This window comes from Acipenser ruthenus, chromosome 3 (assembly GCF_902713425.1).
Source record: "Acipenser ruthenus chromosome 3, fAciRut3.2 maternal haplotype, whole genome shotgun sequence".
Lineage (NCBI taxonomy): Eukaryota > Metazoa > Chordata > Actinopteri > Acipenseriformes > Acipenseridae > Acipenser > Acipenser ruthenus.
The window spans coordinates 54356345-54372773 of record NC_081191.1 but is presented as its reverse complement, the minus strand read 5'-3'; the positions used below and the strand labels follow the sequence as shown (position 1 = coordinate 54372773).

Sequence of the window (16429 nt, the reverse complement as noted above, 5' to 3'; positions counted from 1 at the left end):
GGTCTAACATCCTCCCTCAAACTGGAGTGCTTGCTTTGATCGATTTAATACTACAATTACTGTACAAATGACTCCCGAATAAGGAAAACTATAGTCCAGTGTGGTTTATTTTGAAAACCTACACTCGAACGTCAGGGCAGCTAGCCAGGGAGATACATGTCATTTATTTAAAATACAGGCAGGTGGGTGTTTACCCCATCCTCACTTCAAAGCAAGATAGAGCCTATGGCCATTCATAATGAAAACTCCTTTCATAATTTAATAAAAATGCTGACTCATAGATAATTGTCGACAGCAAAATCCAAGCAATGTGTGCATTTTGTTTAACTTCAGAAATCAATGTTGAAACACTAAAAATATTTAATAATGAATGTTCTTTTGTGTTCTTTTCTATCCACAGATAATGGTTCTGGATCAGGGGAAGGAGGTATTTATTCATGTTTTTTTATAAACTGTATTTATAATGCATTCACATGGTTGTTTTTCTGCCTGATTAACAACAATTTTCCATACAGCACTGACCGAAAGTAACTCGTATATAAAAGGTGTGCAGTACTTAAAATAACAAATGGTGTAAGAAATCGATCAGTATTTGTGAGGTTGTGAAATTATGTTTAAATCGTTGTAGATTCTAGTTTGTAATAAAAACTGTCAAACAGGTACACCACTTTTGACAGATTAAGGGACTAGAGTTAGTGTCTCAGTCCTATACCCTACAAAAAATGTTCCCCACTGGGGACAGTCACACATATGTATGTCACGCTATAGAGTTTTGATAATTGTAAAGGGAATTGGGACAGTTGTGATGCCAGTTTGTAAGGAAATTCTTTAGCACAAGTAATTCAGTGTAGCATAATCTGGGGGTATATTGAGAATCCCAATTGTGAGAACGTACTGAGGACATCCTTTTATATAAGTGATTGCATATATCAAAATATATATGTGGAGCAGGGGTAGAGCTAGCTTTTCATGCCGGGGGGGGGGGGGGGGGGGGGGAGTCTTACTCTAGGGGCCCTTTGTTAATATCATATAATATAAAAACGATGGAAACTATATTTAGGAGTAACTGGACATATGACATATCCACAGTAAAAAATGGAGAAATATTTTTCTATTGTCATCTGTCCAAAAGACAAAAAGCCATATATACAGTGATATATACAGTGATATATACAGTGATATATACAGTGATATATACAGTGTGCGTGCATGCGTGAGTGTGTGTGTGTGTGTACTGATGCACAATGAAAACGCAACAGTCTGTTTGACATCAATAGCTCATTGGGCACATATATAATGTTATTTACATTTTAAATAGTGAGAAGGTTTGTTGATTGTTTGAGTAGTATTGTTCCACGGGATAACAAAATACTGAGCTCAAGTCATGTGATTTCATAACAATGCCAGGTGCTCAGTGTCTGGTATTTGAGTTGAGTTAAAATTGCCAAAATGAGTTGATTAGGAATCTGTATAAATAGCCATTCGAAAAGACATGATTTTAATTAACACAAGAACAGTGAAAGGTATGACCATGCCCTGCCTGAGTAATGAAGATCGCCTGGTTGCTATGGGCATGATTGAAGGCGGTCTGTCTGTGAGAGAAGTTGCCCAGAGAATAGCTCTGTGAGGGACAGGCCACGTCATGGAAGGCAGAGGGTCATCACACCAGCCCAGGACCGTCACATCCGACTGATCCATCTGCGGAATCGTTTTCAGACTGCAGTGGCTACAGCACGAGAAATTCCAGGATGAAACAACCCACGCATCAGCAGAATGACTGTAGCTCACCGTCTGCATGAAAATGATTTGCCATTCAGCATGAAAATGAGGCCGTTCAGGGGTAACATGTTGACAACGAGTTTTCTGTGGGCCAGAGAACATCTGAGGTGGCGTCAGAGAGAGTGGTGGAGTGTTTTATTCACCGATGAATGCCTTTTTGCCTTTGACAGACCTGACGGAAGATAATGTGTGTGGAGACGTCGTGGTGAGTGTTATGCTGACTGTTGCATTGTTCAAGCCAACTGGTGGGACAGTGGAAGTGTGATGATGTGGGGAGGAATCTCCTTTAACACAAGAACGCCTTTGGTGCAGATTGAGGACAACCTTACTGCTCAGCGATACATTGACGAAGTCCTTGAGGCAACAGTTTTTCCATTCCTGCAAGCCAATCCGGAAGTGTCAATTTTCCAGCAGGACAATGCAAGACCACACAGTGCTAGGATTACAATTGCAAGACTTCAAGAAAACAATGTCAAGGTCTTGCTATGGCCAGCTTCTTCTCCTGACCTGAGTCCAATAGAACATTTGTGGGACCAAATCGCCAGTGCCATCCACAGGAGACAACCGCGACCAGCCAACCATCACCAGCTGGCTGCAGCTGAACATCCCACAGCAGTCTATCCAGAGGCTGATCAAGTCTATGCATCAACCAGGATTGTCTTAATGCTCAGGGAGGTCATACCCGCTACTAACTTTGTAATGTTTTTATTTTGATAGTGTGTCACGTTTCATAGTGAAAACTTATCATGATTCTTTGATCTGTATTTTTGTTCACATTCAAATAATTGATTAAGTCCATTAGACCTGAGTGTTGTGTTTTTTTTGTGCATCATTGTGTGTGTGTGTGTGTGTGTGTGTGTGTGTGTCTATATATATATATATATATATATATATATATATATATATATATATATATATATATATATACACATATACATATTAGTGCTGGGACAAATATCGGAATATTCAAACAAATATTTTTGGACATATATTCGGATACAAAAATCAGATGTTCGGATTTGCTACAAATGACAAAAATACCTTGCACTTATTTACAGTCTCACCAGAATAATATGCGCTACAGTTTTCAAAAAATGGCAAATGAAAAAGAGCTCTGTGTGATATGTGAGATTAATATAGTGTGTGGTTAAGTATGTGAACTTGCCTCACGCACTGAATGCATGCCTGCCACAGGGCTCCCCTGGGTTAAACCCTGCCATGTACAGACGAGAATTGCAGTAACCAGACACCGGCCATGAATTTTGCACACATTAAAGGTTTGCTGACATAAGGGGGTTTAACCAGTGGATTGCCGTCAGGACCTTCAAGGTATTCTCTGCTGACCAGACAGTGCCAAGTAAAGCGTCAGTCAAATGACATTACGTTGCGACGACTCTACTACCCCAGTCCATTTTGTCACGGCATGCCACTGAGTTTAACAGTAGAGATTTGAGCAAAATACGGGAGAAAAACTGTCCCGGGAGAAGGGTCCAAAATACGGGAGACTCCTGGTGAATACGTGAGAGTTGGCAGGTCTGCACACCCAACTTCCTGAAAATGTTGTGTAGTGATTTTTATATAGACTGAATGTCAAGGCTCGAAGTTAGCATATATTTGGTAGCAATATTTGCTACTAGTTTATCTATGCAGTAGCATATTTCTGATACCTTACCCTGCCGTATATGACTGACCTGGAGTGAACATGTACATAATTACTGGTATTTTTTTTTTTTTTAACCCCTACATTATTAGTATCTTTCATAAAGCAGGAAACTATTTCTAACAGAGCTTCCTGATAGATGACTGTTTGTACCGCCCCATGTAGATAAGCGCGAGGCCCACAATGCAAATCGTATTGGACAGTGGAGTACAAATACCTACAGTATAGAACAAAGTGGATACAAATTAAAGGTATGAAGTTTAATTTATAGACCAAGAGTAAAATTAAATAACTGTTAAGAACATTACAATTTTATAAGATAGCAGGCAATGACCTAACAGGATATTATGTTTATTCAGTGTCTATAAAATGCTAATTTAATCTGTCATGGAGATTTTTTTGTTAATGTTAACCCTGGTTTCACCCACGCTAAAAAATGAAAACATAATAGGTAGATTAATTATTACTTTATCAGTTCTGACTACGAAAAAAAAAAAAAAACAGGAGCAAATAGCTAGCAGTTGCGGTACCATGATCCAAGTAATGTCTTCCCTGTTTTATCAGTACGAATAATAGACGAAATACTATTTTGAGGTGCATTATTTTTTCTATCTGTTTTCTTCTTGTAATAAATTATCGCTACTTTGCGTACTTCTCCAGTTTAACTAGTGAAACGTGTGCTTTAACACAAAATGTTATCTATAAACACACATGGCAAACTAATGCCACTGTTTAATAAAACAAACCCAGTTTTTTTTTTTTTTTTAACCTTTTTGGTTGATATCCCTTATTCTGTTTTATTTCTTAGTTAATTTCTTCGAAATTGTACAGCTTTTAAAAATGCAGTGAAAAGGCAGGGTGCGAGCATACATATTTCTGAACAAACCAGTTATATAACACGTTGAATGAATCTTTTAAATGTAGCGGTACCGTGGTGGAATTAGCTTTCATTTTCAAAACAGCTCGGTTGTAGTATTTATTAGGTCATACAATGCAGGATTCAACGATATTGTGTTTTTTTTTTTTTTTTTTTAAATCACTGTCTTTCGTAGGTGTTTGATTTGTTAGTTACTGAAATATCAGTCAACAACTGAAGATATAAAAGAAGAATTTCATACCACTTAATTTCGATGACCCATAACCTGGTTAACCATATTGATGGCATATCAAAATGCTTAGATGACAGATATGGTTGCATTCTTGTAGAACTTAAGGATAAAACAAAATACATTTCGACAAGGAATTGCATTAGTTCCATTACTTAGTTGAGCACAAGGTGGTTTCAATAAATACTTTCTGATTTTAAATATAGGCCTAGTATGTGATAGTGTGGGTTATTCAGTCTATTTAAAACAGTAGGTAGGTGTTTATTTATTTATTTTTTATTATTTTTATATAGCGACTTTCTGTTGCGTGGAATGTAATAATAGAGAATCCCTTCACTTTAAATTATGAGCGAATATCCTAACATGAAAATCCTGTGTTCGTCCCAGCATATATATATATATATTGAGCAAAAACATTTATACTGTATATGCTATGACAGCAGTTTTTTTTTTCCCTAGAATCTCAATAGACTCAATACTTTCATTACTAGACAAAACACCAGATCTCAACAAATAACTCCATTGTGTCTTTTGTCTTTTCTGATTTGATTTTTTTTATTATTTCAACACGTGTACTTTACTGTATAATACCAGATGCCAGAATAAATCTGCATAATGGAAATAAGACACTCATTGCACTGTAGTTTGATCCATTTCAAGTTTTATGAGCTGCAAATGCCTGCAGCTCATAAAAATGAAATTGTTCTTCAAACTTCTATGCAAGGAGAGTCTTATTTCCATCCCTGTAGCATGCATGTATTGTATTCTTAAAAACAAATTTTGTCAGTACAGTTGTCTCCAGCTAAGAGAACACCCCTCTGGAAGCAAGCAAAGTGTTCTCTAAGACAAAGTTGACCACCGAACACAATGTGCAAAGGCCAATCACAATATGAATCAATAAATACAAATGTAATGACACACATGCATCAGCATATGAAATGAACAGAATAAGTAAAAGAAAAGCAATATGCAAGTGTATGTTAATAAACTATAATAATAAACTTCCTGACAAACTAAACTAACTGATGACAAACTAAATTAACAAAGCACCCCATACATGCAGCAGCGGCTCAGACAGTATGTATGCATACGGGAGCATTATTCAAGACAAACACACATTAACACAGCACCCCTACACACATTAAAAAATGCAGCAGCAGCTCTAGATTAATTATGAATACAGAAGTAATATTAATGACAATACAGAAATTGAAGATGAAGCTCTTCAGTTAATTCCCTTTCAATTTGAAAATGACCCCCAACAGACTTATGGGATATGCCCAGATGTGTGACTACACACAGTTAGTGTAGGCACCACTACATTAGCTGCCCCTTGGTACTTGGGTGCGCCTACTACCTTAGTAACTAGTACCCTGGTGTGCATAGCGCCCTCTGTGCTCGGTACACTAGGTACACGTGGTAATTGGTGCATTCGGTAAACTCGGTGCCCGGTGCACTTGGTGCATGGTGTTTGATCGGTGCACGCAGTACTTAGTGCCTCGGTGCGCACATAGCCTGGTACCTCGGTGCACGCGGTGCTTAAGTGCTCCCGTGCCTTGCACTCCTTGCAGGCACATTGTGCGGCACCTGAGGCTTAACCCTTTGCGGTCCTATGTCGGACCTGGTCCGACATCACAATTTTCCCTTTCCGGTCCAATATCGGACCCTGTCCGACATCATCAAAAAGACGCAAAAAACAGGTCTCTAGTCGTTTTTTCTCCGGAAAAAGCCGAGAAAACCATTCAATGGCCGAGTGAGACCGATAGGAGCTTAGAGAAGCCGAAAAAAAGGGGCGTATCTCATGAATAAAATAACGACTTGGATCGCATTATTGAGGAGTTTGGTAATAAAACGAGTGATCAAGAGATAATTTATCGGTATCTACTATTATTAAGCGTTATTTGAAAAATATAGCGAACGAGGGGTGGGGCAGTGCTGGAGATGCAGTACTGAGTGTCCTGTTGATATGCAGTGCCTTTTAAACCTGTTTTACAGTGAAAAAAAATACTTTTAAACAGCGCATCTAAAATAAACTGCGTGTGTGAAAATAAATTGGACCTGACGCGCCTGAGACGCGCTGAATAAATGGACCGCTAAGGGTTAAATATCTGCCGGTACTGAAAAGTGCAGGGCGAACATGCCCCAGGAGGATGGGCACACTCTTTGGCCCTCAGGGATGAGACCTTTTGCAACATCTGCACGGCTTTTCAGCCCCGGGTGCTCCGCAATAGCGAAGGTCCGGTTAGAGAAGGCGACAGTTCTCCTAGTAGCCCAGGAGAATCTGGTTTTCGACCTTGTGCCAGCTCCTACAAGGCCAGTCCTGGGAGATCACACTTCACCTGGATCTCCTCAGTCAGGCGAAAGGCACTCTCTGGCATCTGGAAGCAGGTTCCAGTCATGGGTGTGGCCCCTGAACAGGACCGCTGGTCAGCGATAGAGCTATCTGATGCAGTCGTGGGCACATTGCAGAACGCTAGGGCAGGCTCCACTAGGTCATTATACACCTATAAGTGGAAATATTTTCAGAACTGGTGGCTGACCTATGTCATTACCGACCGTGACTGGGGGAGCCTAGGGGGTGGCGCACATTTGGCCAAGCACCACCTGGGTAGGGAGGGCTTAGGTCGGCAGGGCAATCCACGGTTCACTGCGCATTAGCGACCCCTGTGGCTGATAGGGCACCTGCGGGTCTCAGATCGCGTGTCTCAGCCTCCGTTTCCCGAGTTGCTGGGGGGGTTGCAAAAATAATAATTGGGGAGAAAACCAGGGTAAAAACCATTGGTAATGACTACATTTTAATGACTAAAGGCGTTTTTTTGGCTGTAGTTGGCTCTCGTCCTATAAAATTCACTAAAAATCAATTTTTTTACAGTAGAATCTTGGAAATGGTGTCCTTTTTTTCAGAACACTGGAGAACATTATAATGTATTTCAGAAAACATACAAACTTTTCGCTTTTTTTTTCAACACTAATTTATTTATTTATTTATTTATTTTGTTAAGTTTTTTAAAATTTTTATTATGTATTCTGCTTAGAGATACATGTATAAAAATGCATTATTCTATGATCCCAGGGGAACCTTACAATACTTCCTGTTTTGTTGAAAAATATTGATGTTTGGGCAAATTACACGACATTTTTTAACCTGAGTGATTGCAATGACATAATACACGTTTATTCTCGTATGAGCCCTTTAACCTACACTTAGCACAGTAAAATCCCAGTTGTAATCATCAATGTAGTTAAAATGTGCAAACATACAGTATACTAAGAGGTAAATTGTATTTTCAATAACCCTACTAATGTAAAAGACTGGTATTGTAGCTGCTGTTTCATAAACACATGCAAAAAACCCAAGCAGCGCAAACAAACTTTTTTTTTTTTTTTTTTACCTTGTCATAGTTGATATGTTCACCCACTATGACAAAATCCACAGACCACTTCTTAAAAATTAATTGAAAACAATACAGGTCCGTCCTCAACTTCTGTACAGTGTGCTAGTGCCACCGTTTCTTGTACAGTCCATTATGTTAAAATTCGTGTAGAAAACATTTTAAGTTTATAAGCTTGTATATGAGTTTGGATTCATGGTCATATGGATTTTTAAAATAGTTTACAATTTTAGCAAAATATGGCTTTTTTGCCAGTTCTTTTTTGTTTAAAAAAAAAACAAAAAAAACATAGTATAACGTTAGATCAATATAAATCAAGCAATCAATCAATCAATCTTTATTTTATATAGAGCCTTTCATAGTGGACCACCATCACAAAGCGCTTTACAAGATGCAGTAACATGAAGAAAATCCATAATACTTTAAATACCGAGAAATGCATAATACATGATATACAGTAAAAAAAAACAAAAAAAAAAAACATCCATAATACATTAGACAGTGGAAAGTGCTTAATATATGATAGTAGCATAATACATGAAATAGTACATTAAATACAGTTGAAAGTGCATAATACATTATAGTAGCATAATACATGAAATATTAGCAGCAACACAGCAGCTAATAGCAGAGATCAGGCTTAAAGAGCATGGAAAGCAAGACAGAACAGGTGGGTCTTGAGAGTTGAAATAAAAAGAGCGGCGGTGGGAACATCATGCACCAAAGTTGGGAGAGAGTCCATAGAGTCGGAGCCATGAAGCTAAACGAGCGTTCTCCGAGTGTGGTGCACTTTTGCTTGGGGATAACAAGCAGGCCAGTGTCGGGCAGGGACATATAGCGGGTCAGCAGGTTGAGGAGGTACTCAGGACCTGTGTGATGAAGGACATTGTAGGTGAGCAGGAGAGTTTTGAAAATAATCCTGAACTTTACAGGTAGCCAGTGCAGCTGGGCAAGACTGGGTGATGTGATCACGTTTTTTACATCTAGTAAGGATCCTGGCAGCGGCATTCTGGACTAGCTGCAGTCGGTTTATGGTGCGTGCGGGGAGACCACCATATAGAGAGTTGCAGTAGTCGAGTCGAGAGGAGACAAATGCATGACAGAGTATCTCTGCATCTGCGAGGGAAAGTTAGGTACGGACTTTGGAGATGTTTCGAAGATGGTAGAAGGAAGATTTGACCACGGAAGAGATGTGGGCATCAAAGGAGAGGTTGCGGTCAAGAAGTACACCAAGGCTTCGTACTGTGGGGGAAGGCAGCAGCAGACAGTTTCCGAGGTTCAGGGCAGCTATATTGAGATTCTTAAGTTGGGTTTTAGATCTTAAGTTGGGTACTAGAAGGAGTTCAGATTTGTTAGTGTTCAGCTGAAGATAATTGGCAGACATCCAGGTCTCGATGTCTTGAATGCAGAGAGGCTTCCAGGGTCGAGTTTTAAGTAGAGCTGGGTGTCGTCAGCATAGGAGTGAAGCATGAGGCTGTGTTGGCAGATGAGGTGACTCAAGGGAAGCATGTAGATATTGAAGAGAAGGGGCCCAAGAATAGATCCTTGGGGGACACCACAAGCAACCGGGTTTGCAACGCCACTGTGTCCAGCATAGAAAACAGAAAACAGACTGCATGCGTCCGGATAGGTAAGAGGACATCCAGAAGAGACAGGTCCCAGAGACTCCAGCATAACCTGAAATAGTTCATCACTCTGACCTATATTCACTGCATATACAGTATATCAGTATTGCACACGCAGTTAGAACATATGTTCTAACTGCGTGTGCAATACTGATATACTGTATATGCAGTATATCTCTCTCTCTCTAGTTCTTTAGACAGTCAGTCAGACAAACAAACATCCTCCATGTACTTCCAGATTAGAATACATGTGATAAAGAAGGTCCTTAAACAATTGAACAAGAGGATCTCTAGATACATGCAAAACTCTTACTGTATATGTACGTACAGAAGTACTTACTTGTACACATTTCTACCTGCCTCCACTATATCACCTATCGGGGATATGCAGCAGGGTTAGTTAATGTTACTGATTTTATATTGGACTGCAACCACAAATTATTACACCATGTTTTGCACTTAATTAATTCACATATTTATCATTGGTGTTTAGTATATTGAATGCATCAGGTTTCCATTCACAGCTCTACAATGATACTTTAATCCTGACCTGAACACCCCCTGTTATTACAGTAAGTCTTGGGCCTCTACAAGTAGAGACTGTCAGCTGTGGTTTGGTAAAATACAGTTGGAGTTAGGTCATCACAGGATGCAACATATCTACATACCAATTTATTGTATAAATAATAAGTCTACAGCATTATTATGAACCAAATATTATTTTTTTATATAATCTATAATGGAAAAAGAAAAGCAGCATTGCAGTCTAGCTGTGGAGCACCACAGTGGTTTCGCTTCAGTAACTGGGGAGAGATTGTCTCCTGCGGGGAAAGGAAATTGGAACAAGAGGTATTGAGCTGGTGCTCATCACTGACCTGGGAGCAGCCACTGACATGCTGGAGTTGGAGAATGCACAGCTGCTGAGCCCCTGCTCCCCAGCAGGTGTCCCTATTGAGCAGGGGTGATTTAGGAGTCCTGTTCTAGGGGGAGGGTTGACAACTGAGAAACACATTTTCATTAACATTAAATTAACATTATTCCAAATGATATGACAAGTGGAATCTCTCTGCCATTGCCTTTCAGTAGGACTCCAAAGCTTGTTGTTCTATGATAAACAATATGTCATTAAGAGTTCATTGAAAGCATAGTAACAGCACCATGTTGCCAAGCCAAATTGCTTATTCTCTTGGTCAGACTCAGAGTGGAAGTGGCACTTAAAAACAGGACTTTAAAACAAGGAAAGACCCAAACTCTTGTCATGTATTGTAGCTATAGGGTGCATGTAGTGTAATTGGAGACAACAGTCTTCCACAGGACAAAATCTGAGGTACAGCCAAGCAAGTGTTGAATTGCACAATGGAAACAAGCATGCATGGCATTTTCACTTTTTGTTTACAAAACAAAGTGCAGTGCTGTTTATGGAAGAGGAATGCATTCATGTAGAGGTTTTCACATATTGTACAAAAATATAGTACCCCATGTTTGACATCTCAGTCAATAGACAAACCTCTGTTGCACTTTTCTTTCCTTCTAAAGGTAACAAAGGTAAGCTGCAAAAGTGTGGGGTTATTTTTGGTAATTGTTGGCAGCTAAGAACCATAGACTGTGCAACAGGTTGGGTCTCAGCTTGAGGTGCCGGAAGTTGCCTGCAAGGCTCTTTGACTTTCATATGTCAGGATCCAGAATTAGGTCAACAGTAAAGCTTCTGTATAAAATGTTTATCAGGGCTCTACGTTTAGATTTTTAACTAATGGCCCCTTGGACCACTGAGCTTGTGTTTTTTCTGGCCCGGATCAATTTTATCTGGCCCAATATATATTTTTTAGATATTTTTTTTGTCATGATGGCTTTTATTTTCACAGTGTTTTTCTAACTGTAGGGTAACCAAAGATATCCCACGTTTCTCAAAAGAAAAAGAAAGTGGCTAAGCGAAGCCTGTTAATATACGGTGCTTCAGCCATTTAACATACACACACGTGTGTGCTTGTCAGAAAATGAAAATACTATTAAGATTTAAAATTGTATGTGTACAAATTATACTAATTTTTTCACAAGCAAACCTGTAACCGAGCTGTTACCATATGGTCACATCAACGCTAAAACTGAATTATAATAATCATAATTAGGGATAGGTCAGTGTAGTCGAATATAATAAATAAAATACATGAAAATAAAATAATAAAAAAAAAATATTTGAATAGCATATTACATATTCGAATACACACAAAAATGTGTGAACTGAAATAAAATAAATGCATATAGCAAGTGCTAAAAGAAGGAAGTCAAACTTGGGGAAACATTGAAATTAGAAAGGTAATTTAACGTTGAATGAATATAAAAGACATACTAAATGTTAAGCAGAAAAACGCAGTGACTAATAAGTAAAAGCAAGACACTTGGGAGTTGGTTATTTTTTTAACTCTGGACTGCAGTTCTCAATGTAAAACATCTACTGTTGACATTCTGTGAATGGATGGAGTAATGTCAACATTTGCACTGACCATTAAAGTACAACCAGGAATGTTCCTTATTTTGAATTACTTACAGGTTATTGAATAAACAAAGTAACTTGACTTAGATTCATCTGATGTCAGTACTTAATGGCTAGTTGTAATTGGTAGAAATGTTATGCTATTGTAATGTTGGAATGTATTTTCTGAATACAGCAAAAAAAAAAAAAAAAAAATTGGTTATTTGTGCAACATTATGCTACTGTTGCTTTAATTGGAAGAGATACTCAGTGTGACATTGCTGCTCATTGTGATCTGTATTTTAACTCGGTAAACAAAAGGAAAAACCTGTGCCGAAGGAAATAGAGTACTGAACAAAGAAATGTCGTCTTAGACATTGTTTGTACACTTTGTGAACCCGGCTAAACTTTATTGGCTTACACTGTTATGCTGTCTGCTTGTAGCACACAAACGCATTTGCCTTTTATTCTTGGGAGTGTAAGAGCAGGGACTAGTTTGGGTAATGAAATACGTGAAAATTGTGCATTCTAATAGGAAACTATTCAAAATTTCCATTCCTAATCCTAATAATAAACACTATTAAAACAATATTCATAATACAAAATAATAACTAGCCTTCTCAGTGCGTTGTCGCTTATGTAGACTTTCCCAAGTCAGAGCTAATCTTGCTTAGTGATTCCAACGAGTCCTGGAAAGATTGTGAAGTCACAGCATACAAACACCTGCTATGTTGTGAACTATTACTGTGAGACTGGATATGGTGTAAACAAAATGTTGAATTTTCAACAAATAAAGCTGCTGTTTTATCTGCAAGTGGAAACAAGGCAGAACATTACTGTTTTTTCACTGTCATAATGAAGCCAGATGAAGTCTCCACTCTAAATGTTCGTCTTCATTTTTTTCACAATTACTTTCTTTATGATTATTGATTTCAGCGCTTTCCTTTTGGCTTATTGGTTGCTTAGTTGTAGAAAACCCGATTTGTAAAGATTGTCCATGTACCGGGAGCCATTCTTACCAACACAGCATTTTGGTAAGTAGTCTCAGATTCTGACAGTACAACAAACATGGATTAGTTCAATTACGTCGTATTAGAGTGGGTGGGGGATTGGTTTGTAGTTATCGGAGGGGGGATTGGTTTGTAGTTATCGGAGGGGGGATTGGTTTGTAGTTATCGGAGGGGGCGGGGGATTGGTTTGTAGTAATCGGAGGGGGTGGGGGGATTGGTTTGTAGTTATCGGAGGGGGTGGGGGGGATTGGTTTGTAGTTATCGGAGGGGGGGATTGGTTTGTAGTTATCGGAGGGGGGATTGGTTTGTAGTTATCGGAGGGGGGATTGGTTTGTAGTTATCGGAGGGGGGGATTGGTTTGTAGTTATCGGAGGAGGGGATTGGTTTGTAGTTATCGGAGGGGGTGGGGGGATTGGTTTGTAGTTATCGGAGGGGGCGGGGGATTGGTTTGTAGTTATCGGAGGGGGTGGGGGGGATTGGTTTGTAGTTATCGGAGGAGGGGATTGGTTTGTAGTTATCGGAGGGGGTGGGGGGATTGGTTTGTAGTTATCGGAGGAGGGGGGATTGGTTTGTAGTTATCGGAGGGGGCGGGGGATTGGTTTGTAGTTATCGGAGGGGGTGGGGGATTGGTTTGTAGTTATCGGAGGGGGGGATTGGTTTGTAATTATCGGAGGGGGGGATTGGTTTGTAGTTATCGGAGGGGGGGGGGATTGGTTTGTAGTTATCGGAGGGGGGGATTGGTTTGTAGTTATCGGAGGGGGTGGGGGATTGGTTTGTAGTTATCGGAGGGGGGGGGATTGGTTTGTAGTTATCGGAGGGGGTGGGGGGGATTGGTTTGTAGTTATCGGAGGGGGGGATTGGTTTGTAGTTATCGGAGGGGGTGGGGGGATTGGTTTGTAGTTATCGGAGGGGGTGGGGGGATTGGTTTGTAGTTATCGGAGGGGGTGGGGGATTGGTTTGTAGTTATCGGAGGGGGGGGATTGGTTTGTAGTTATCGGAGGGGGTGGGGGATTGGTTTGTAGTTATCGGAGGGGGGGGATTGGTTTGTAGTTATCGGAGGGGGTGGGGGGGATTGGTTTGTAGTTATCGGAGGGGGGGATTGGTTTGTAGTTATCGGAGGGGGGGATTGGTTTGTAGTTATCGGAGGGGGCGGGGATTGGTTTGTAGTTATCGGAGGGGGTGGGGGGATTGGTTTGTAGTTATCGGAGGGGGGGATTGGTTTGTAGTTATCGGAGGGGGGGATTGGTTTGTAATTATCGGAGGGGGGGATTGGTTTGTAGTTATCGGAGGGGGCGGGGATTGGTTTGTAGTTATCGGAGGGGGTGGGGGGGATTGGTTTGTAGTTATCGGAGGGGGGATTGGTTTGTAGTTATCGGAGGGGGGGATTGGTTTGTAGTTATCGGAGGGGGTGGGGGGATTGGTTTGTAGTTATCGGAGGGGGTGGGGGGGATTGGTTTGTAATTATCGGAGGGGGGGATTGGTTTGTAGTTATCGGAGGGGGTGGGGGGATTGGTTTGTAGTTATCGGAGGGGGGATTGGTTTGTAGTTATCGGAGGGGGTGGGGGATTGGTTTGTAGTTATCGGAGGGGGGGATTGGTTTGTAGTTATCGGAGGGGGTGGGGGGGATTGGTTTGTAGTTATCGGAGGGGGGATTGGTTTGTAGTTATCGGAGGGGGCGGGGGATTGGTTTGTAGTTATCGGAGGGGGTGGGGGGGATTGGTTTGTAGTTATCGGAGGGGGTGGGGGGGATTGGTTTGTAGTTATCGGAGGGGGGGATTGGTTTGTAGTTATCGGAGGGGGTGGGGGGGATTGGTTTGTAGTTATCGGAGGGGGGATTGGTTTGTAGTTATCGGAGGGGGTGGGGGGGATTGGTTTGTAGTTATCGGAGGGGGGATTGGTTTGTAGTTATCGGAGGGGGCGGGGGATTGGTTTGTAGTTATCGGAGGGGGGGATTGGTTTGTAGTTATCGGAGGGGGTGGGGGGATTGGTTTGTAGTTATCGGAGGGGGTGGGGGGGATTGGTTTGTAGTTATCGGAGGGGGGGATTGGTTTGTAGTTATCGGAGGAGGGGATTGGTTTGTAGTTATCGGAGGAGGGGATTGGTTTGTAGTTATCGGAGGGGGCGGGGGATTGGTTTGTAGTTATCGGAGGGGGGATTGGTTTGTAGTTATCGGAGGGGGTGGGGGGGATTGGTTTGTAGTTATCGGAGGGGGGGGATTGGTTTGTAGTTATCGGAGGGGGTGGGGGGGATTGGTTTGTAGTTATCGGAGGAGGGGATTGGTTTGTAGTTATCGGAGGGGGTGGGGGGATTGGTTTGTAGTTATCGGAGGGGGTGGGGGGGATTGGTTTGTAGTTATCGGAGGGGGGGATTGGTTTGTAGTTATCGGAGGGGGTGGGGGGATTGGTTTGTAGTTATCGGAGGGGGTGGGGGGGATTGGTTTGTAGTTATCGGAGGGGGTGGGGGGATTGGTTTGTAGTTATCGGAGGGGGCGGGGGATTGGTTTGTAGTTATCGGAGGGGGGGATTGGTTTGTAGTTATCGGAGGGGGCGGGGGATTGGTTTGTAGTTATCGGAGGGGGTGGGGGGATTGGTTTGTAGTTATCGGAGGGGGGATTGGTTTGTAGTTATCGGAGGGGGGATTGGTTTGTAGTTATCGGAGGGGGCGGGGGATTGGATTGTAGTTATTGGAGGGGGTGGGGGGGATTGGTTTGTAGTTATCGGAGGAGGGGATTGGTTTGTAGTTATCGGAGGGGGTGGGGGGGATTGGTTTGTAGTTATCGGAGGGGGTGGGGGGGATTGGTTTGTAGTTATCGGAGGGGGGGATTGGTTTGTAGTTATCGGAGGGGGCGGGGATTGGTTTGTAGTTATCGGAGGGGGTGGGGGGGATTGGTTTGTAGTTATCGGAGGAGGGGATTGGTTTGTAGTTATCGGAGGGGGTGGGGGGATTGGTTTGTAGTTATCGGAGGAGGGGATTGGTTTGTAGTTATCGGAGGGGGTGGGGGGATTGGTTTGTAGTTATCGGAGGGGGTGGGGGGGATTGGTTTGTAGTTATCGGAGGGGGGGATTGGTTTGTAGTTATCGGAGGGGGGGATTGGTTTGTAGTTATCGGAGGGGGGGATTGGTTTGTAGTTATCGGAGGGGGCGGGGATTGGTTTGTAGTTATCGGAGGGGGTGGGGGGATTGGTTTGTAGTAATCGGAGGGGGTGGGGGGATTGGTTTGTAGTTATCGGAGGGGGTGGGGGATTGGTTTGTAATTATCGGAGGGGGGGGATTGGTTTGTAGTTATCGGGGGGGGGGGGGGATTGGTTTGTAGTAATCGGAGGGGGTGGGGGGATTGGTTTGTAGTTATCGGAGGGGGTGGGGGATTGGTTTGTAGTTATCGGAGGGG

At 41.8% G+C, this 16429-nt stretch overlaps 1 protein-coding gene across 1 annotated transcript in view; it reads left to right on the top strand.

Moving 5' to 3' along the window:
• The window catches only part of tmeff1a (transmembrane protein with EGF-like and two follistatin-like domains 1a), a 107104-nt gene that overhangs the window by 64668 nt on the left and 26007 nt on the right, over window positions 1–16429 (top strand). The window contains exon 4 of the mRNA XM_033992260.3: window positions 401–427. Within this exon, the coding sequence (XP_033848151.1) occupies window positions 401–427 (27 nt within the window). The remainder of the gene's footprint in view (window positions 1–400; window positions 428–16429) is intronic.